We start from the raw sequence: 23848 nt of genomic DNA on the forward strand, positions 1-23848 counted from the left end.
GGGAAGGGTCATTGGGGATGGAAGTATTGGACTCTTTCCTTTCATTCCTCTTCTGCTATTTAACATGCCCCTCTGAAGCTGCAAGGAACTCTGCATGGGAGGGAAAAAAACTTTTCTCCCCCCACCCATGCACACCTGGCTTACTGCAGCTTTGGAGTTTCAAATCATAGCCTAGGAAGAAAGGGTTCAGTATCTTTCCATACAGTGACTCTTCTCTGATCTCCAAAGTAGCTGCCTCTTAAAATCACGGATCTTTCACGACTCACCTAGAACAATTCCCAGGAGTCCCCGAGAAGCTGGAATGGCTGTGCAACCTCTGTTAGCACACGAGAACCACCATTTGATAATACTGCCCTGCTCAGTTCATGTGGATTTGGGCACAGGAGGAATTGCATTGTTATGGGGAGATGGCTTGTGTGTGTATGGGGTGAGAAATCACTACTATCCCCTGCTTTAAAAAAACATTTGTGGCTGTACACTTCCGTGGAGAGGGAGGCCCAGGCTTACGCAGGAGAAGGAAGCGATGTAATACTGAGGTGATAGCACAGAGCAGGGGGTCCTCAGCACGGTTGCAAAATTCTTGGATATTTTGGGAGTGGAGCCTGGGGAGGGTGGGGTTTGGGGAGAGGACAGACTTCAGCGGGGTATAATGCCATAGAGGACACCTTCCAAAGCAGCCGTTTTCTCCAGGGAAACTGGTCTCTGTAGGCTGGAAATCTCAGGTGCTCTCCAGCCATCACCTGGAGGTTGGTGACCCTAGTTGCCAGCCTTTGCAAGCCTGTGGACATCATTCTGACAAAAGATGGTACAACCACTAAATGGCTGCCGCAGGAGGTGGAGCCAAAATGTGGGGAGTGGTTGTGGCTCAGTCGTAGAGCCTCTGCTTAGCATGCAGAAGGTCCCAGGTTCAATCCCCAGCATCTCCAGTTAAAGGGACCAGGCAAGTAGGTGATGTGAAAGACCTCTGCCTGAGATGCTAGAGAGCCGGTGCCGGTCCGAGTAGACAATACTGACTTTGATGGACCAAGGGTCTCATTCAGTATAAGGCAGCTTCATGTGTTCATGTGTCAGGGAGTGAAGTCATACATAACTCTAATAAGTAAGTAAATTTTTATTTGTATGTGACCATAGGCCTTCACAAAAGTTCATCCACTCTAATAATAACTCTTCAACATTTCTGGCAGAAGCTGTTTTACATAATACCTTTTAAAATGACCATATTTTAAAGACATATTTTCTTGCATACGCACATAGTAAAACATGAAGATCCTTGTGCTGTGTTGGCAGCCATTGCTGAAGCAACTTTTAGAAACTCCTCACAGCCAATCAGATCTTCTCTGGCCCTGTTGGGCAAATACCCCACCTTGCCCTACCTACTCTCTGAAAACACTTGATAAAGCCCTCAAGCACCATGTTGGGGACCCCTGGAATAGAGTGCATTACTACAAAATTCCTGTACATGAATAATTCCCTGTAAGTTGAAAATTGGCACAGCATGCAAAGGACTAGGCTAGAAACTGTTTCCTGTGGGGTCTACCTCTTCCCTCTGCTGCATACCTTGACCATTTTGGACAGAGGGTAAGGTTGCTGCATTGGCTACCTGGCTCGGGTAACCCTGAAAAGCCAGGATGAAAATTAACAGCCAAAAGCTGCTTGGACCCTTTCAATTAGCTGATGAATCCTCCCTCACTGGAGCTGTGAAGAAAGGAAGGTCTCATCCCGTTAATAAGCACACCTCACATAATGGCAGGAATGGGCAGATAGAGTTGTGTTGCTGGTCATTGCTGACAGCACAGGCACTGGCCAATAGGTGCCTGCCCACAACTACATAGGTTTAAAAAATAAAACCTGCAAAGGTCTTCCAATGATGTGCATATCATTATTTTAAAAAAATAAATGTGCATATCATTATTTAAAAAAATAAAACCTATAAAGGTCTCTTTGTGATGTGCATATCATTATTTAGGAGGTCCTGAAAATTCTACCAAGCGCTATCTGAAGAACCAAAATAGGCAGGCCCCTGCTGGAATGTCTTGCAATCAATTAGATATGATGGAAAAGGAAGATGGGACAGTGAAGGGAAGAGAAAAACAGGTCTCCAGAGGTCAGGTATGCCCTAACAAGGGCCTTTTGGGTATGCATCGCTTACCCCAGTTTTTCTGTGTGGTTGATCTGCGAGGCTTGGAAGCGCATTCCACGAAGTAGCTCCGCGCTCCTCCTTTTGCAACATCGCTTTCTGTTTTCCTGTTCAATTCTAAATCAGGTTTATCCTGTCTGCACTGGTTCTCCCCCAAAAGCAATGTTTTCTGGGGGGAGGGGTGTCACGTCATTCATGACGTAGATGATCACGCTGGACGCTCCCCCCCACTTCCCACTAATTTTTGTGTGTGTTATTTGCGCGTGTGGTCTAGTGCTGATGCACACCACCATTAAATGAGGAAACACTATTGCGCCAGCGCATTAGCGATAAGGCGTAGCTCTTATGATTTGAGACGTGTCAAACTCCTGTGTTCAAAGTTCCCAGCCACAGAAACACGTTCTGATTGGTCGAGACCATTGTAATCCACTGCAGTTGTCCTCTGGGTGCCTTCAACCTTCTGGGAAGATCACTTGTGCACGTGTGTCTCAACTGCCATTTTGCATTTGGAAAGTTTGTACTCAAAATGGTTGCCCCAAACCGAAGCACAATTCACCATTAGGCACATCTGCATGCCCCCTCCCAAAACAACTAGAGATCCAGTGGGTTTATCCACTTTGCACTCAAGCACAATCCAACTAGCATGCTATAGCCCTGCAATGGACAGCGTGTGGAAGTTTACAGGAATTTGCAACGTATTTGGCTGGGTTTCCTTTCACATTCCTATAATGTCTTTGTTTTTTTGTTTTTACATATGAGGTTAAAATCGATATACCCTGATATGCACTGCATTACCCATGGGAAAGACCAGCACCTCTCCACAAATCCCTGGTCTTCCGCAGCAATGGGGAGGGTTATTCTAATGTTCATGTGTCCATTAAATCCAGCATTATATCACTAATCTTGGCTTCAAATTTTTTAAAACAAATTGGGGGGAAATGGGTGGAGGGGGGAAGGGAGGGGAGATGAGCAAAACAGGGGGCATGAACCAGGGGAGGGTGTTTGTTGGGGCAGAGAAATAAAGACTGTTTGAAGAAGGTCGCATGCTCAAGGAAAGCTGGCTGGGAAACGGATTTAAAAAAACATTGTGGCGAAAGTGCTCGGGAAAACAACGGAGGAAAAATGATGGGGAAACGTTTCCAAAACCAAAGAGAGAAAAAAACGTGTGGAATTTTAAAACAAATGACATGAAGAATTTGATGGCATGCAACGATTTATACCACTCATGGAGAAAAGGCCAATGACCATTGTGAAGGTCTGTTCCTGGACAGCAGTGGGCAGCTTTGGCCAGTACCTGACAGGTACCTTACTGTCGGCCAGAGGAAGAGCCATAATTTGGAAGGAGGATCCTTAGGCTGGAGAAGGGCTCCCCCTTTGCTCAGTGGAATGGGTATATATAGGATATAAATGGGTATATAGGATATATGCCAATTTTTTTTACTACAGAAGTTTCACCTGGGGCAAAGGTAGCTGGATCATCTGCCCACACCACCACTCTGGAGTGGACTTCTTCAGCGCTTAAGAACCATTTTAAATCTGCAATCCTTGGCCATGCTTGCCTGAGAACAAATCCCTTTGAGCCGAAATGGTCCTTACTTCCAAGTAAACTTGCAGCTGAGTAAGCTGTTGGCTGTCACCTGCCTGGCCAGGAGAGGCCCCAAGATGACTTAAAGCAGACTTGGAGCTTGTGTGGCTTAGTTTGCTTTTGAGATTTCCCACAAATGGTTCTGTCCTGATGCTTTACAATCACATGTAGGGGGCTGCTGGGTGCCCACTGAGGAGAGCAAGAGAAGCTGTGTCGCCCTGGGGAACCCCTTCACAAAAGTGGCAGCAAGTGCCACCGGAAAGTAGCAGCAGCCCCCAACTTTGAACCTCGTTCTGCCCTCTCCGTCCTTAAGTTTCTGAAGGCCTTTCCATTGTGCACGTTAAATTTTCAGTCTACGTCTGGTGTTTCGATTTCAGTCCCCCCACCCAACCCTCAGGTTTGCCATAGCAGCCAGCAATTGGGCAGCAATTATGGGTGGCTGTTTCCTCCTCCGACCCTGGCTTAAGAGTCCAAATACCCTTTTATTTTGTGTGTTGAGCATCATGGGCTGCTTTTGATGGGCATCCCAACCTCAGTGTTTGCCAGATTCTTTGATTTGTTCTACTCCAGTATTTTAATTTCAATTTATTGTCTTCTGCCGCCTATTGCTTTTGAAACTTTGGATTGATTAATTTCCTTGAATTTGCCGAAGCCTTTGCTGTCTGCCTCCCCTCAACTTTGCACTTTGAAACCAGCTTTTTTGGAATGACAGGCTCCTGGCATCATTGCTAAAACCAACAAAGAGCCATGTGTGTTCCTTTTTCTTTGTGAAAGATCCTCAAGAACGCGTGACAGCAAAATGGGGAACGACGTACATTATAAGTAGGTTTCTTAACTGTGAATTGTAAAAGAAAAAGAAAATGCTGATTCTGTTCTACATTTATTTATGCCTAAGTGAAATGTTTAGGACATACGCAAATACAAGGACCTATTGAGTTCATAGTTATCGTAACAGATACTGTTGCCAACAATCCTGGAGAAAATGCCCCGTCTCTTTATAGAGGCTGAATGTGTGGAAATAAAATGCCCTGCCTCTTTATAGAGTGGAAATTGGCAAATGGAGCCTTTCATGGCATTGAGGTGAACACATCAGCTGGTCAATAATATCCTATTAAACCTCCGCTTATTTATTTAATTCATATGTACCCCGCCTTTCTTTCCAATGGGGATCCAAGGTGGCTTACGTTGCGTTCATCTCCTCTATTTTATCCTTACAACCACCCTGTGAGGTAGGCTAGCTGAGCGAGTATGACTCGGCCCGAGTCACTCAGCGTGCTTCCATAGCCAAGCGGAGAGTCAGACCAGGCTCTCCAAGATTGCAGTCCGACACTCTTGACCACTGCATTGCACCGGCTTTCTGCTGAAGTGGCAGACTGGTCAAACAAAGGTTGGGAACCACCACTGCAGTGCAGAACCAGGAGGAAAATTGAATGAAGGGACCACGGTATGGACAGCAGGTGGCGCTGGAGAGCAACGGCCCTGTCTGGCCCTGGCCCATCTCTATGGCTGGCCGGACTTCCCTGCCGGCTGAGCACCAGGAAGTGGGAAGCTTTCCACGTGGGTGACCAGGTAGGTTTCCCCCTCTGCAGTAGTTTTGGGGCTGTGGAGAGGAGCCTGTGGCTGTATCCAGGGCAACACTGGGAGGAGGGGGGAGCTGCAAATGCCTAGGTTTTTAATTGTTTTATGGGTGCTTCTCTTATTGCAAAGAGCCCCCAAGCAGCAGCTTGTTTTTAGGGTCCAACAAAACACCACTGAGGCCACGAGGAAGATTTTAGTGTCAGAGCTGAATGTTAAAAACCAAAAGATGCGGGGGGGGGGGGAGAGAGAGAGGGAGATGCTTCAGGGCGTCTGAAAAGCCCCATGTCTGTATTTTGTAGCCATCTGGCAACTGAATGGACCCGGGGTGGGTGGGGGTGAAAGATAAAATTGGGTTTGGGTTTGAGAGGCACCCCCGGAGGTGGCCGGCTCTCCTTGAAAATATTAAAGCCAGCAGGTAGTCAAATTCAAATTCAAAAACCTTTATTGGCATAACAAATCGTACAAGGTATTCCAGAATTTGGCAAATGATAAAACATCAATATCGCATTTGAATTTGAAATTTGTGTCTTCAGCAGGTAGTCGTTTCCTTCCCCTCTGCAAATTGGACCCCTTTGTAGAGCAGAGATGAGGAGGGGAAACAAGTGTTAGGCTCTGTGATGATGTGAGCCCCTTTTAAAAGTGCTTACACGGCTGTTGTTTTTTGGGGGGTTATTTTTTATGGACCCGCAATCCTTTAAAAAAGTTGTGATGGGCAATTGTCTACAGTGTTTATGGTCTGCTGTGCATAACTATTTGGCATACACTAAAAATAAAACTCTGTAGAATGTTTTTGATTTTGCCTGTTGGTTCTAGTATGAGCAATTCTAGTATGAGCAAACAAAGTTGTGTGCAGGCATCTGATATCCATGAACTTGCATTAATCCAGAGTCAAGATGCATCTTTCCCTGTCCTCCGCTGACCACCCCTTCCCAAGATGTAACTCCTAAGACCTCAGGAAAGAGGTTTGAAAGATGAAAAAAATTGACATTTCAGTGAGTGAAATAGGGAAAAAACAAGGAGGGTTTTGCCAGGGCGAGTGAACAGAAAACTGGGAGTATCCCTGGTAAATATGGACAGGCATATGTGTGTGTCAGAGAGAGTATGGGAGTATCTCATCAGATTTCAGAAGTTAAACAGGGTCAGCCCTGGCTAGTATTTGGATGGGAGACCTCCAAGAAATACCAGGGTAGTGATGCGGAGGCAGGCAATGGCAAACCACCTCTGAACGTCTCTGTCCTTGAAAACCCTACAGGGTCGTCTTAAGTCAGAGGTGACTTGATGGCAAAAAAATACGCTGATAGAGTGTTGATATCATTATATCTCTATGTAATCCATTATTATTCCCTCCCCCTTCCATCAAGGAGCTCTGGACAAGCATACATTGTTCTCCCTTTTTCTTCAGAACAACTCTGTGAAGTAGGTTTGGCTAAGAGTGCTTACCCAGCTCTAGATTACCCAGTGGGTGTCATTAGCAGAGCGGGGACACGAACCAGGATTGTTAACACTTCACCACACTGGCTCTTTTATATAACAGTACCAACATACATTTATTTCTTTATTTAGCAAGTATAACTTGATTAAGAAACAATAAAAACTGCATATAAAGGTGTTAAAGTCTTCTCAGAAAAGGCTGCTTTGGAGGAAGGATGGGGGACACGTCATCTGGTTAGTGTGTTTTGAATCGTGAAGCTGTTCTGGCCAGGAAGAAAAACCGCTGCCCTGTGCCTTTAACAGTGATGTGCAGACATATTCTGTAGGTACTTCATGCTGTGGCACAGCAGGGCCACTGTTTTCCGTTTTCTGCAGGCTCTGTTTCCAAATCTGAGCTGATGGCACATTTTTCTTCCACTTCTTGGTGGCCCAGAAAATTGAGCCAGAGATGGGTCGTTTTACGGTGGTTAGTTTTGGGCATGCTTTTGAGTAATCTGTGGCTTCAGCAGCCATGAACCAGGTTGCCAACCTTTGAACCGGCCCCGGCAGCTCTTCTGTTTGACAGCCAGCAGTGAGCAGCTGACCCTGGTTTGGTCCAGAACATGAAAAGCTGCACTGGCAGATCTCTGGATGTCAGATCTACCTGCCCTCATTTCCACATCAGCAGTGAATTCTTTGATTTAAATTAGCTGCTGTTAAGCTTTCAGGCCCCTTTACTACCAGGGGTTGTTTCCTGGAAATATATGGTATTTTAAAATTTGTGTAACTTGTTCTCTTTCCATCTTTCCTCTTGAGGGTTAAGTATGGCATGGTAGATACAATGGTGGACTAGAATCCTCACCTTGCCATGAAGCTCACTGGGTGTCCTTGGACCAGTCACTCTACCTCACAGGGTTGTTGTGAGGGCCAAATGGGAGAGGGGGAACTGTGTCCACCATCCTTTGCTCCTTGGAGGATAAAAATGCACGGGATAAATAGCATTTATATCACAAGCTACAACAGGGAGCTGTTCCTGTTGGCAGCAGAAGATGGGACTCGCAATAATGGGTTTAAATTGCAGGCAGAAAGGTACCAGCTGGATATTAGGAAAAATGTTTTTTACAGTAAGAGTTGTTCAACAGTGGAATCAGCTCCCTGGGGAAGTGGTGAGTCCCCCCCCCCCTCACTGGCAGTCTTTAATCAGAGGCTGGACAAGCACTTGTCAGGGATGCTCTAGCTGATCCTGCATCAAGCAGGGGGTTGGACTAGATGGCCTGTATGGCCCCTTCCAACTGTATGATTCTGTCTTCTCACAGAACTGTGGCACGCAAACACCAGTGTGAGTTCCAAACTACATTTTTTTAATTGCTCATCAAAAAATGTATTGTGTAGTTTGGCCCTCAATAACTATTCCTGTTGACTCGCTGCTGCTTCTCGTTTCTTCAGGTAGAAATAACCACACCCCGAGCCCACCATGGAATCCCTCCAGGCCTTTAAATTTTGTTTCCAGAAAGCTGTGAGGCTGAGGGTTGGTGCTCATCGCATCTGCTCTTCCCAGACTGTCCGCCACTTCTCGGTATGGGAGGAACAGCCGCTGCTAGAAAATGGGTCCCCCAGTCAGGCTGGCCCCAAAGAAGTTCCTTGCCTGCATGTTGATGCTCACCTCTATAGGGCCAAAAAAGGGGAGGCTGCCCAGCCAAGCCAGAAACCACTTCCAGCTAGCAAACCCTGCAGAGAGCACACGCCTCCAACTCCATACCGTGGCTGGTGGAAGCTGCCCACCAAAGGTGCGCCCACCAGTGGGGAGGAATTCTGGAACCTGAGAGACGATGACTTCTCCAAAAAGAAGGGACAATCACGGCCCAGATCTTTGCCTATTGAAAGGACCAAAGGCTCGGAGATATTGTTTGGGATTGCGCCCTGCTCCTTGGCACTGGGGAGGTCCAAGAGGGACTTCTTCAGGCTCCTTGTCAAGTCCGGCAGCACCAGTACACGGCCTGCGATGAAAGAACTATCCCAGCAAGCGGAGGCTCGTGGTATCCCTGTGCAGCTGGTTCCACGGAAAGTGCTGGATGCCCTTTGTAAGGGAGGGGTCCACCAGGGCGTTTGCTTGGAGGCCACGCCCCTTCGTCCGATTCGCTGGCAGGAAGGGTCCTCCCGTGAGGCTGAGGGGGCCACCAGCGAGAAGTCCCTGCTCCTCTGGCTGGCCTTGGAGGGGATACAAGACCCCATGAACCTGGGGGCAGTTCTGCGGTCTGCTCACTTCTTGGGTGTTGACGGGATTGTGATGAGTCAAAGGAACAGGTGAGTTTTTCAGAGGCATAATTTATTCTTACATATTTATCCCACCCTTCCTTGGGTCTTTGGTCTGATCCAGCATAGCTCTTCTTCAAGGAGCTGGAAGTGGTATTTGTGAGAATGCTCTCATTTTATCCTCACAATGATCTTGTGAGGTAGCAGAGGCTGAGACTGATCGGCCAAAAGTTTTTTTTAAATTTTTTTTAATTTTGTTTTCATATATTCGATACAATCAATTAACATTGCCTTTCAATCTTTTCTCATTCTCAATTAAAACTAACATATATATAACAATTATCTTCCTCTACTTTAACTTCCCCCCTTCCTTCTTCTATCTCTGACTTATCTTTGTAATCCTCTTAGCAATTATTTTATAAAATAAAAATATTATTTATTTATAAATTTATTATTTATAAATTTATATATAAATTATATATAAATTATTTATATTATAAATTTATAAATTTATTATTATTTATAAATTTATTTATTTTATTTATAATTTTTTTTAAATAAAACCTTCTACAGTTTTTAAAAAAGAAAAAAAGTAGAAACAAGAAAATTAACCTAGTCTAAGTTATAACCTTTAACATTTTGCACATTAAGTTCATTTTTGCAATAAACAATCCACGCCTCCCACTCCTTAACAAATTCATCATAATTTTTTGATTTACTAACTCAGTCAATTTTGCCATTTCTGCTAGTTCAAACATTTTATGAATCCAATCAGTTTTGTCCGGTATTTCAGTCATTTTCCATTTAGCTGCATTATCGCAGCTGTGGTGGCATACAGTAAAAAGGTCCGTTGTGTTATAATATAGTCCGGTATAATGCTTAACAACATCATCTCTGAAGTTTTAGGGATATTTTGTTGTAGAATTAACCTTAGCTCATTGTATATCATATCCCAAAAGTTTTTAGCTTTATCACAAAGCCACCAAACTGATCGGCCAAAAGTTAACCTGTGAATTTGAACCCAGGTCTTCATAGTCCAAGTCCAACATGGGCTTAAATCCCATCCTCTCATGGAGGTTTAATGCAAGCAATCATACAGCCTTGCACCCTGTCTACAAAAGTTACTAGTCCTCAAAGGATTTGACTTGCCTCCCCATACAACCCAATTCGAACCATGTTGATGCAGATGTAAGTTCTATCCATTTCACTGACTTAAGGCTTCAATCCTTTGTAAATTAATGCGACTTGTAACGGCCTTTCACCTATAGGCCATATAGAGCATATGGAAATGTATAGAGTTCATAGACTTTTCTTATTTTTGGATTGTCCTATTTCTTATTGATTTCTGCATGGCGGGGGGAGGGTTGGGGTAATGGGATGTGGGGGAAGGTATTTGTTAATTTCCTGCATTTTGCAGGGGGCTGGACTAGATGATCCTGGTGGTCCCTTCCTACTCTGTGATTCTATTAAGAGTTTTGTCTTTCTCTAATAAGGCTGGAGAAGGCACAAACAGGCAAAGATACTTTCCCCTATACCTATAGCAACCACAGGGAAGCATGAAGAGACCTTGAAGACATTCCAAGTTTTAAAATGCTGTAAAGTTTAGCATCTGTAACTAGGCTCTCTGTAACTCGGTAACTAGACTACAGCTGTAATATTTTTCAGACAGAGGCCATCCCTTTAACTGGAGATGCTGGGGATCGAACATGAGACCTCGTTATGGAAAGCAGAGGCTCTGCCACTGACCAAAAAGAGCCCCTCCCCAATTTGGAAACCTGGAATGATGTATTAACAACATAACCCTCTCCACCAAAGCTGCCACACAAATTTTAAACATGCCGCTTTCCCCTTCTGTCTATTCATAGCGATCAAAGTTTAGTTTTTAATTCCCAAATTATTCCACGATGTGCTGAGTTTAAATACAAATAATGGGCTCGATTCAGGACCAAATCTTTTGCTTTGCGTGGGTTGATCAATGACCATTTAATAATGTTCTTTCTTACGGTCCGAAGATACGGCTTTCCATTTTCCTCTGTATACAGTATTTGTGATTAGACTCATCTGTTCAGGAAATTATAACTTGAGGCATGTTTCTTTTGTTGCATAATTTTTTCTTGTGTTTTGTTTCAATCTTCTGCTTTAAACTGTGATAAAATTACACAAGCACTGAATTATTTACAAGCATTCAACAGTGTTTACTGAGCATTGAATTCATGCCTTATTGAAACCAAAAGAACAACCAAAGTATTACATTCATAACAATGGAGTATCAAATGGTAACAAAACTAGCAATACAGTACCAGCGCAACTCAGGTCCATGGGCAAAAGCCTCAAAAATTTGCAGTACGTGAGACCAGTCACTTCACGTTTCACGGTGGCTTCGTCAGCTCTTTTCAGAATGTTTTTTGAGCATTCCATGGCATATTGCACTGTATGCTGCTGGTAAATCGCCTTGCGGCTAAATGTGCATTTTTTGTTCCCATAGGTATATGTGTGAGCACGTAGCCTCTCTTTCCAACTTGAGTTGCGTTGGTACTTTATTGCTAGTTTTGTTACCATTTGATACTCCATTGTTATGAATTTAATACTTTGGTGGTTCTTTTGGTTTCAATAGGGCATGAATTCAGTGCTCAGTAAACATTGTTGAATGCTTGTAAATAATTCAGTGCTTGTGTAATTTTTGCACTGTGTTCTTTGTGGAGCCTTTGTGCTGCCGATTTCCTAAAGTTACCTATTACAGCACAGGTTGTTTGTTTTCCTTAGCTGTCTTAAACTGTGATAAAGCGTGTGTGTTTGTAGGTGGGGTACATTGAGAAGGGCAGGTGACAAAGCAAAATTTTGCCCACTGGGGAATTGTTAATGGGCGGTTCTCAGCTGATCTTGGAATCTCGAATTACGTTTTTCCCCCTCCTTGAACTCTTCTACTTTCAGTTGCCCTCTGACGCCTGTTGTCAGCAAAGCAAGTTCTGGGGCCGTGGAAGTCTTGGATGTGTTTGGCACTGACCATCTCCAGAGCTTTCTTCAGGTAAAATAAATACATAAATTAAAACGGCCAGGTCCATAATATTGGGGGAGGCAGTTCTTGTCACGTGTGCCGAACAGCTGCTTGATCAGCCATTTTGCACGGAATGCAGAGTTGGTTGTTTGCTCAAGTGACAGAGGTGAGCCCTTGGTTTGGGGGGATGGAGGGCTGGGACTGCACCCCGTGGGTCTTGGGCCCCTTTTGTTTGCTGGCACACTGACATCATCAAAGGTAGATGTTCCCTTACTTTCGGGGGGGAAGGTATCCTACCCCTGTTCATAGGGTGGCCAGGTCCTCCCTGGCCACCAGCGGGGGATAGGGTTGCCAGATCCAGGTTGAGAAACTTATGGAGATTTGGGGGTGGAGCCTGGGGAGGACAGGGAAGTCAGTGGGGTACAATGCCATAGAGTCCACCCTCCAAAGCATCCATTTTCTCCACTGAAACTGTAGGATATAATGGGATCTATACAGTAGTAGTAGTCTGGACATGAACTGTAATTCCAGGGGATCCCCAGGTCCCACCTGGAGACTGGCATCCTTACCTGTGCTATATTATCATCTATTAATCTGCTCATTTGGAGGTGGTGCTTTAAAAAAGATCAGCCCTATTCTTTATTGCTCAGTTGGTTTGCAAAATTTCCAGGGCATAAACCAGTCAGAGGAACTTGCTTTTAATAGCCCCATTGATTTCAAAGGTGGAGGCTGGGAGCTCCTGCTTAACTCAACCTTTGAAATCGTTGAAAATAATTTTGGCAGGATCAGGTGCTCCTGCCCAAGTCTGTTATATGTAACTAGACACAATAATAATAATCCAACAGAAACCAGGCCTACCAGCGTGGTGCATGAGAGCCAGCGGGGTGTAATGGTTAGGAACTGTGGTTTGGAGCAGTGGAGTCTGATCTGGAGAACCGGGCTTGATTCCCCACTCCTCCACATGAGCGGCGGAGGCTAATCTGGTGAACTGGATTTGTTTCCCCACTCCTCCACATGAAGCCAGCTGGGTGACCTTGGGCAAGTCATTCTCTCTCATCACATACCTCACAGGGTGTCTGTTGTGGGGAGGGGAAGCAAAGGTAAGCCGGTTTGATTCTCCCTTAAGTGGCAGAGAAAGTCGGCATATAAAAACCAACTCTTCTTCTTCTTCTTCTTCTTCTACCACTAGCCTGAATCCCTTTCATTCTAGGTTTTTGCTCCTTTTTGGGGTTGATTCTGCTTTGGTTGCTCATTAGTTTGGAGATAATTTTTACATTGACTGGTTTTTTTTGTTAGTTTGATTTTAATGCTGCTGTTTCTGCATATTTGATCTATTGAGAACTGCCTACATTTGTGTGTGTGTAAAGTGCCTTCAAGTCGCAGCTGACTTATGGCGATTCTTTTTGGGGGTTTTCATGGCAAGAGACTAACAGAGGTGGTTTGCCAGTGCCTTTCTTCACAGCAACCCTGGTATTCCTTGGTGGTCTCCCATCCAAATACTAACCAGGGCTGAACCTGCTTAGCTTCTGAGATCTGACGAGATCAGGCTAGCCTGGGCCATCCAGGTCACGGCTGCCTACATTTAATGCATACTATATCCAAGTCATTTTATTCTGTGTAGATTCCATTATATCCTATGCTTTGAAGTCATTAGGGTCTGTTTGACCCCAGTAATGTAGCTGTAAAGTTTAGGAGTGTTTATTTCTTGAGAACAATTTTAACATGCCTTTCTCTGTGACCAGACTCAAGGTGGGTTGCAATGATAATGAAGCCACTTAACAATTAAAAAGGTATCCTTCTCAAAAGATTGGCTAGTGATAACTAGGGGTGTGCATTCGGGTATACCAAACCAAAAAAAGGGGCACAATTTTATTGGAGCCAAAAAGGCAAAGACAAAAAAAGCTAATTTTTACAATTTTTTTGGCTTTTTCAGGTTTTATCATCTTTGTGGGGGTTCTTGGGGAGAGGCAGTTTTTTTTGAGGTAGAGCCACCAAATTTGTAATGTAGCAGCAGGTGACTCCTTACGAGAACCCCCAAATTTGGTGAAGATTGGGTTGGGGGTCCAAATTTATGGGCAACCAATTTTTCCTCCATTGTTTCCAATGGAGGACAGATGAGGGCACCCTCTTTGGGGGCACATAAAATTTGACCTCCCTGACTCAATCTTCACCAAACTTGGGGGTTCTTGTAAGGAGAATCACCTGCAGCTGTGCTCCAAATTTGGGGACTCTATGTCAAATACCCTCCCCCTGCAGAGCCCTGCAAAGACTTCCCATAGGGTTAAATGGTCCTGAAAATGTTTGGATATTCGAAAAAGCCAGGAAAAAAATCAACCATATCAGTATGAGGATTCAGCTTTTTTCAGAATTTTTTTGGGTCTATTAAACTCGAATCCAAAAAATACCGGGAAAAAATGGTGCACCCCCCTAGAGATAACTACAAAATGTTTCATACACATTGGATGGCATTCTGCTCAGTCTCTTTTCTTTGACAGACAAGTCAAAGAAAAAGAGAAGGCTGAGAGGGGATTTGATAACCATCTTCAAGTACTTGAAGGGCTGTCATATAGAGGATGGTGCAGAGTTGTTTTCTGTTGCCCCAGAAGGTCAGACCAGAACCAACGGGTTGAAATTAAATCAAAAGTGTTTCCCTCTAGGCATTAGGAAGAATTTTCTAACAGTTAGAGCGGTTCCTCAGTGGAACAGGCTTCCTCGGGAGGTGGTGAGCTCTCCTTCCCTGGAGGTTTTTAAGCAGAGGCTAGATGGCCATCTGTCAGCAATGCTGGTTCTATGACCTTAGGCAGTTCATGAGAGGGAGGGAATCTTGGCCATCTTCTGGGCATGGAGGAGGGGTCACTTGGGTGTGTGTGGGGGAGGTAGTTGTGAATTTCCTGCATTGTGCTGGAGGTTGGACTAGATGACCCTGGTGTTCCCTTCCAACTCTGTGATTCTATGATTGTAAATTTGGATGTCTCCTCTTTTCCACAAGAGATGTATTTTGCAATGCTTGGTCTCATGTTGGCAGCATTGTGCAAGGTTTAGAAATCTGGGGGGGTTTGTCAAGAGGGTGCTGGGTGAGGGAGCTAGATTCAACGTGATGGCGAAAGAACAGTACTGGCGGATGGGGTCATGTCAAATGAATTTGAATGCCCACAATCTGTAACAGAGAGAGACCCAAGACAAGGAAAGGTGGGAAGTCTCCTGACGCTCACAGGCATTCCTCATGTGGCATCTTCATTGGCAAGTTGCCACCTAACCTTCTCCTCTTTCCCTCTGGCTCATTTCAGTGTCTCCAGCAACCCTTTCCAACTGATATAAAAATCCCGTAAAAAAGTGTTGAGACTTAATTGAAACATCTGGGGGAATCGGTTCCTTTACTATAAAGTGCAATTTATGAACACACGGGCCGTCGTGGCCATCTCCTTAATTGGGTCCTCATTGGCCAGCTTAACCTCTGTCACTGGGCATGCATAAATTTTGATATTCTTATCACCTGGAAACTGCCGATTTTTCAAAAACCGAGGCCATAAGGAAGCTATCCCCCCCCGACTTGCTAAAATGAATTTTGTAGTTAATTGGGTACTCCTTTTTCTGTGTCAAGGAATGCCATGTAAGCCTGAAAGGGTAAAGACATGCTAAATGCGTTGCCAGATCCGACTGAGGTTCATCTAACCCAGAGTGTCGTTTCTGTTCAATAATTACCGTACATCTGAAGGTTTGCCAGCTTTCTTATGAACTTGAACATCAGTTAAGACCCACAGGCAGGGCTGTCGTTTGAGTGCCCTTACTTTTTGAGCGAGGTGGGGTTTAGTGACCAGAAGGAGGGCTTTTTCTGCATTGGCACCCTAATTGTGGTCAGCTCTCTGGAAGGCAACATAGCTAGTGTCTACTTGGTTGGCTGTCAGCTGCTGGGTGAATATTACTCTTGTGTTCCTGAGTTTTTAATTAATTTTAATTGGCATTTAATTAGACGGTCATTGCTGATCCCGGACTCTTTTTGAACTGCTTGGCCCCTTTAGTTGTGATGGGATGTTTGTTTGTTTTGTTAGAGAATGCTATGGCCATTTCCCCACTTATCAACAGCCTTGGAAATTTTGTATTGAAAGGCAGGGATAGAATTTTTTTTAAATAAATAAGTGGCCGTGGCCTTTCGCTTGCCTCACTTCTGTGTCAAACGACAGCATGCAGGGTTCAGTTTCCAAGGGATGTTATATCTCTGTAATAATTGTTTTACTTAAAAAATGTAACTAATGTACTTCATGTGTATCTTTCCCTCCTGTCCTTCATAAACAGATTCCTACTTTTCCATTTATGACAGCCCTGCGAGGCGGGTTAAGGCTAAGGCAGGGCCTGACAAATACCAGGTGCCAGATTGCCACATTGTCTAAATGTTTCCTTGAGGTGCCAGTATTTTGTGCGGCTGTATTAATTAGAAAATATAGTCCTATATAACTCTGAAGGCTGCAATAGGAGTCTAACTCCTAAAATGTTGTGCTGGCTTCTGGAGCCACAGAAAATTGATCATGACCTTGGTTAAGAGCTAGTAGGAGGCCCAGGGCCCACCAGGCAGCTACACTGATGAATGAGGATTTGAACCTGTGGCTGCTAGTTCAAGTCCAGTGCTGAGTGCTCAGGCCACTACACAACCCTGCCTCTTACATATGCAAGCATGAAGCTGCCTTATACTGAATGAGACCCTTGGTCCATCAAAGTCAGTATTGCCTACTCACAGCAGCTCTCCAGGGTCTCAGGCAGGGGTCCTTCACATCACCTACTTGCCTGGTCCCTGTAACTGGAGATGCCAGGGATTGAACCTGGGACCTTCTGCATGCCAAGCAGATGCTCTGCCACTGAGCCACAGCCCCTCCCACAGACAGGCACAGTCTTTACATAAGCCTCAAACCCTGTGCCAGTTTCTTGAAAAGCAATTTTTGGATTTACCCCCACCAAGATTTTACCCTAGATTCAGCTAATGCCTGTTAGGAACTTCCAGCTCCTTTTTCTCCATCTCATTCTTCTATCATCCAAAAGGCCACAGAGGCTCCAAATGGTTTCTCTGGATGCCGTCACCTTCCCTGAGCTCTAATGGCTATTACGTTCCAAAAGCGGGTAAGAGATTCTCAGCTGTCAAGGATCAATAAGGTGCATTCGTGATGAGTACCCAGCCGCTCATTCACAATGATCAAGATGGCTAAAATGCGCCACAGATATATTTATGATAATTGGTTTAAAGTGGCTTTTGAGCCACAAGAAGAACTTTATGATGCAAAAACAGAGGGCTGGTTTGTTAATTTTTTTATCCTGCTTTTCAGCCACAAATTCGTACTCAAAAGTGTCTTGGGAGGAGTTAGCCATACAAGTGATATTAAAATGCAATGTTGTAAATGCTCTTTGTGGAAATACTGACCTTGACAGGCCGATGGTCTGATTCAGTATAAGGCTGTTTCATATATGTGTGTGTGTGTTTTGGGGAGGCTCTCAGCTAAGCTGGATCCAGTCATGCTGGAAAAGGTACAAGTCAGTGGTCAGCTGGATGTATTCTCTTTTACAGTGGATGTACAGCTCCATGTGTGTTTTCTAATCATGTGGGCTATGCAACATTGGGGGGAAAGTTGATTTATTTGTCTCTCCCCCCGCCCCCCAACATCTTTACTTTTTGAAGGCAAAATCTGAACAAGGTTGGGAAATTGTTGGGACGGTCGGCCACACCACAGCCCACGATGATGTCCCTGTTGAGAGCTGCTTAGACTTTCTCTGGACGAGGCCCACAGTCTTGTTACTAGGTGGGTAACATCCTGGTATTTAAACCATGGGGTTTAAAGTGTTGTGATGGAGGGTCAGTTCCCACAGTGCAATTTGTTATCAAGGGCTGGAGGTTTGTGGTAAGGTTAAAGCTGGTGCTCCCCATGTGGGAATGGAGATCTGCAGGAAGGGCGTGACTGGGAAAGGGAGTGAAGGAGAAGGCTCATTAAGAGGTAACTAATTCACTTGGACACAACTGTATACTTTGAAATGAAGAGCTAGTTTTGTGGACAGCAGGTGAGCTGGCCAGCCCAGGCTAGCCTGATCTTGTCAGATACTGGAGGCTAAGCAGGGTTGGCCCTGCAGTGTTGACCACTTGGATGGGGGAACAGCCAGGAAGTCCAGGGTTGTTACACAGAGGCAGGCAATGGCAAACCCCCTCTGTTTGGTCATTTATGCATGGGATTTTTACCTGAGGTTCGTTGCTCGCTGGACCCACACTTTCCTGTTGGGAATCTCTGCACCAGCAGTCTTCAAGCTCAAATCAAGTCCCGCCCCTTGAAATGCTGCTTTGTAATTGGCTTACTTACGAATGCTGTAGATGTAGTGTACCTTGGTTTCGGTAAAGCCTTTGATAAAGTCCCCCATGGTCTTCTTGAAACAATGCTAGTAAAATGTGGGCTGGACACTGCTACTGTTAGGTAGATTGGTAATTGGTTGACCAACCGAACCCAAAGGGTGCTCATTAATGGCACAACTTCATGCTGGAGAGGAGTTACCAGTGGGGTGCCACAGGAGTCTGTCATGGGACCGGTACTGTTTAATATTTTTATAAATGACTTGGATGATGGGATAGAGAGCATGCTAATCAAATTTGCAGATGACACCAAGTTGGGGGGGGGGTAGTTAATACCCTCTGACAGGGTCAGAGTTCAGAATGACCTTGATAGACTGGAGAGCTGGGCCATAAGCAATAAAATGGGTTTCAGTAGGGAGAAGTGTAAGTTACTTCACCTAGGCAGAAACAACATAAGGCTCAGGTACAAGATGGGAGATAGTTGGCTTGACAACAGTACATGTGAAAGAGATCTGGGAGTCTTAGTGGACCACAAACTGAACATGAGTCAACAGTGTGATATGGCGGCTAAGAAGGCCAATGCAATTCTGGGCTGCATCAATAGGAGTATTGTGTCTAGATCAAGGGAAGTAATACTACCACTGTATTCTGCATTGGTCAGACCTCACTTGGAATACTGTGTCCAGTTTTGGGCTCCACAATTTAAGAAGGATGTTGACAAGTTGGAGCGTGTCCAGAGGAGGGCGACCAGAATGGTCAAAGGTCTGGAATCCATGCCCTTTGAGGAGAGACTTAGGGAGTTGGGTTTGTTTAGTTTGGAGAAGAGAAGGTTAAGGGGTGACATGATAGCCATGTTTAAATATTTGAAGGGGTGTCATGTTGATGAGGGAACTAGCTTGTTCTCTGTTGCTCCAGAGACTAGGACACGAAGTAATGGATTTAAACGAATAGAAAAGCGATTCCACCTAAACATTAGGAAGAACTTTCTGACGGTGAGGGCTGTTCGACGGCAGAATGTGCTGCCTCGGAGGGTGGTGGAGTCCCCGTCTTTGGAGGTCTTTAAGCAGAGGCTAGTGGCCATCTGTCGGGAGTGCTTTGATTGTGGGATCCTGCATGGCAGGGGGAGGGTTGGGGTCACTGGGGATGTGGGGAGAGGTAGCTATTAATTTCCTGCATTGTGCAGGGGGTTGGACTAGATGACCTTGGTGGTCCTTTCCAATTCTATGATTCTACTTTGTAGACCTTAATGTGAGAGAAAATTCCCCCCAAAAAACCCAATTGCTTCATAAAAAAAAACATTTTAAGACCAAAAAACAAACAAACAAACAAACAAACAAAAACCTGGAGCAATCTGAAAGGAGGTGGGGGAGAAATCCAAGCCTCGGTTTTAAAAAACCTTTCTTCTGCTCAGAAAGAGCTCCCAGGAAGCATTTGAATCTCCTGCCTCTGTGTTCAAAACTTTTTCAGTTGAGAAAGGAAGGATGCCGATTCTCTCCCCCTCCCTCTCCAGAAAACAGTAGTTAATACAATAAAAATGTCAATAGATTCAGAATCTGAACGTCAATAGAGAACATTTGTTTTTATTTTTTAAAAGTGACCAAGGAACCTAAGATGAGATGTTCCAGCTCAGCCCTGGAGGGTTTCATGCTCAGTGGCGGCAGCTCATTGACTCTGCATTCAGCGCATTGACTCTGCCGAAGGTCCCTGGTTCAATCCCAGTTAAAGGATCTCAGGGAGCAGATGCTGAGAAACATGAGCAGACGGGAAAGTCCTTGGTGGGCCACTGGGCAGGAGCCAGGAGCAAGCGGCCTCAAGTTTCCCCTGAAATGCTGGTAGTGCCACAGGGGATGCTCAGCGTATATCTGGGCCACGGCGATGATCGCAATGGGGGCAGGTTAATTGCCACTGCCCAAGGACAAGCCAAGCGGATCTTGCAGAGCTGCCAGAACTGCAAGGGTCCCCTTGGCTGATCTTTCTCCAGGGCTGTTTAAAAATGAATAATTCATTTGAATGTGAGGCTATGACTCAGTGGGAGAATATCTGCTTGGCATGTAAAAACAAGGCCCTAGGTTCAATCCCCAGCTTTCCCAGGTAAGGACCAGGCCGTAGGTGATGGAAAAAGACCTCTGCCTGAGACCCTGGCAGAGCTGCTGCCGGTCTAAGTAGACAATACTAACCTTGAAGGACCAGTGGTCTGATTCAGTATAGGGCAGCTTCATGTGTGATACCTTAAACATGAATTCAACGTATGTTACGCAGGTATATTTACAAGTCTTGCTTATTGCAGGTATTCAATAAGCAAGACTTGTAAATACGGGTATGCATATTGAGTATTAAGTTAACAAGTAAGATCAGTAAATTATTGCATCAGTGAATCGTTTGTTATCTGAAGTATTCATTGAAATGTAAATATAAGATTTATAGTGCACTCCTAAGCAGAGTTACACCTTACTAAGTCCATAGAAGTCTATGGGTTTAGAATGATGTAACTCTGTTTAGGATTGCACTGTTAGCCCTTCTTTCTTTTTATCAGATGTAATATTGAACTGGAAGTATGACAAGACAGGAAACCATTTCTTGTGAAGTATACATTGATAATTAGGATTTTTACTTGGGAAGGTATTTTATCTGTTACCATAACAGGGCTGTTTTAATTTCTCAATCAGTTTCTGCTGGGAAAGTGGTTTCTTTGCCTGAATTCCCAGAGAGCTGCTGCCGGTCAGAGTAGACAATACTCCACTAGGTGGAACATGGGTCTGAGCTGCTCCTGGTCAGAGTAGGCAGTGCTTCATGAGATGAGCCAGGGTTCTGATTGTTCTTGTATGTCATGTCTTATCTGGTCTTTGTCAGTGGTTGGCCGGATGATTTTTGGATGCCTGCAGCCAAAACATGAAGATGGTAGGACTTCTCTTGCTGTTGTGGGACCCTGGCAGCTAGCACTGCCTTTGGCTAAGGAAGTTCCATTGAGCTCATAGCTGTCAGTTGACCTCTCCTCCATGGATTTGTGTGATCCCTTTTAAAGCCATCCACAAAATCCATAAATGAATTCCATGCTGTGATGCAACTCTTCTGTCCTAAAACTATTGTCAGTCAATTTCATTGGGCAGTCCTAAATTCTGCATTTAAAAACATTTTCTGGGGCTGTTTTTTTGGTAGGGAATGAAGGCTATGGGCTTTCCCCGGAGTCTAGGAGCATGTGCCAAAGGATGCTAAGCATCTTCCCAGGAAGACCGCTACCACCCGGAATAGAATCGTTAAATGTATCCGTTGCAGCAGGTAAGGAGCTCCTCTCTAGATCCTACCCATGTCTTTCTGTTGCTTCTTGTGACAGTGAAAAAGCCGGACACCCGGTAAACTTTCCGAACGGATTTATTTTATTTTAAAAAATTCCTTTGCAGGGATTCTTTTGCACTCCATATGCAGCCAAAAAATTAAAGCTACAGGAAGCTTTTCTTCCTTCTGCCTGGGAAAAACCCCTGAACAGCCCATCCTTGAAGATGCTTCCCCCAATAGGCCGTGATGCCAGGGGATCTACACCAAGAAACATGCTAGGCGAGAAAGATTTTGATGGTCTTCAGGAAGCTGGAAGATTCCTATAAGCTGAGAAAAATGTAACAATTTAGCTAGATGCAGTGAACTCTCCAGAAGACGTTGGCTATAGAAGAGCACATCTCTCCCTTTGACACACATCTTCTGCAAAGCTATCTCATGGTTCTATTACCCAATGCTGCTTGCTGAGTGGTCATGTTATCTCTGATCCCCTAAGGACTGTTTCCCATGTTACAATAGCTGTGGTGCCTCAGACATCGGAAGCAAAAGCCTAGAAGAATGTAAAGGGGTGGATTCCCCTCCCATGTGCCTGCTCACCTAAGGGGTGTCTGGCCTCTGGTACCAGTCTCGGAGGTGCCACAGCAGCTGTCCAGGAAGTATTGTAGGCATGGGAGGTGGGGGAGGAGAAGGGCAGAGGATTAATAAAACGAAAGGACGAAGGGGTTTGCTCTCTTGTCTCTCTTGTCATTATTCCCCTTAATTTTCATGTCCCAGTGGAATGGAACGGATGGGCCTTTTTCAGCTTGTTTGGGAGCAAATCTACATTCCCCTTCTGTAGACTAGTTCTTCATACCTGCAGGGATGGTGGGAAGAATTTTGGAAGTAGACATGCTGATTCATTGCATCCAACACAGGTTGTTAATCTTCCAGGATATGGCTTTTAGATGAGAAAAGGCCTTGCCCAAATGTTGTCATTTAACGAAGAGGGGGCTTGAACTTGAAGCGTCCCCCTGCCAAGCTGTTAGGAGCAGAGCAAGTAAGTCCCCGCAACTTTGACAAGTCCGGTTTTCCTTGATGTCCCCTCTTTTTTCCATGCCCCCCCTCAGCTCCCCAAAAGGCAAAATATGGATGTCATTTTACCAGGAACAGAGACCAGAGAATTCATGGAGTCTTTTGGATACAGATGTGCAGTTGGTTCATAGGTGTATTAAATTGGGTTTATAGTTTTAAAGTTCTTAATGGTGTATTTTAATGTTTATGTTATATATGTGGTATACTGTATTTATTATGTTGGAAGCAGCCTGAGCCTGGTAGAGCCAGGCAAGTCCAAATCTATTAAATAAATAAATAGGTATCCTTCCCTCATCAGAACACATGTTGAATTACACACGTTGCTGGAATCATAGAGTTGGAAGGGACCACCAGGGTCATCTAGTCCAACCCCCTGCACAATGTAGGAAATTCACAAGTACCTCTCCCACACACCCCCAGTGACCCCTACTCCATGCCCAGAAGATGGCCAAGTTGCCCTCCCTCTCATCATCTGCCTAAGGTCATAAAATCAGCATTGCTGACAGGTGGCCATCTAGCCTCTGCTTAAAAACCTCCAGGGAAGGAGAGCTCAACACCTCCCGAGGAAGCTTGTTACACTGAGGAACCGCTCTGACTGTTAGAAAGTTTTTCCAAATGTCTAGATGGAAACTCTTTTGATTTAATCTTTTCAGTGCTTTGGTACAAAGACCCAAGGATGTTTAAACCCCTTAATTCAATGGTCTGAAATGTCTCCCTTCTTTTCAAAAGTCATTAGGGAGGAAGAGCCCACCCTCTATCCACTAGGTGGTGCTGATGATACACATTTTGATTTGCTGTATGCTGGGAGAAAAAAAAACAAGTGGGAGCGAAAAAGTGTAACCTCTCTAGTTAGTACAAGGGAATACAAATAAAATCCAGTTGTTCATTCTTGGCATCTATCTTAGTACATGTGTGTATATACACGCATATACCCATACATGCATATATGTACACATTAAATAGAATTCCCATTTACAAAACTGGGACAGACTGGGCAGGGGAAGATTTCCATCCTGCCTGGGCTGCTTGGAATAACCACCTTTTTCTTCATCTGAAGAGACTCTTCATTGACCCTGACAACCGACATGGGTATGATGAGAAGTGAGCCAGGCAGATTCCCTGCTCCAGCTGGCCGTTGTCCAGTGCCCATTGGTCACCCTGCCCACCAATGTTACTCCAACTGGTCCGCTGAGATAGATCAGCTAAATCAGGGGTCCCCAACATGGTGGC

The 23848-nt window shown here is 44.8% G+C and overlaps 1 protein-coding gene across 1 annotated transcript; it reads left to right on the forward strand.

Moving 5' to 3' along the window:
* The first annotated feature begins 8184 nt into the window (after positions 1–8184).
* Positions 8185–21797, forward strand: MRM1 (mitochondrial rRNA methyltransferase 1). Its single transcript, XM_056865036.1, has 5 exons — positions 8185–9014; positions 11895–11988; positions 17621–17741; positions 21434–21553; positions 21676–21797. The coding sequence occupies exons 1-5, from the start codon at positions 8185–8187 to the stop codon at positions 21795–21797; spliced, it is 1287 nt and encodes a 428-aa protein (XP_056721014.1).
* Positions 21798–23848: the final 2051 nt, after the last annotated feature.

The sequence above is a fragment of the Euleptes europaea genome, chromosome 19, assembly GCF_029931775.1.
Source record: "Euleptes europaea isolate rEulEur1 chromosome 19, rEulEur1.hap1, whole genome shotgun sequence".
Taxonomy (NCBI): domain Eukaryota; kingdom Metazoa; phylum Chordata; class Lepidosauria; order Squamata; family Sphaerodactylidae; genus Euleptes; species Euleptes europaea.

What these genes read in the sequence shown, in the direction of transcription:
- MRM1 (XM_056865036.1), top strand. Translation starts at nt 8,185, where the DNA reads ATGGAATCCCTCCAGGCCTTTAAATTTTGTTTCCAGAAAGCTGTGAGG. An exon ending in GTGATGAGTCAAAGGAACAG is followed by an intron (nt 9,015 to 11,894) that starts GTGAGTTTTTCA and finishes TTCTACTTTCAG; the next exon opens with TTGCCCTCTGACGCCTGTTG. An exon ending in AAATGTATCCGTTGCAGCAG is followed by an intron (nt 21,554 to 21,675) that starts GTAAGGAGCTCC and finishes ATTCCTTTGCAG; the next exon opens with GGATTCTTTTGCACTCCATA.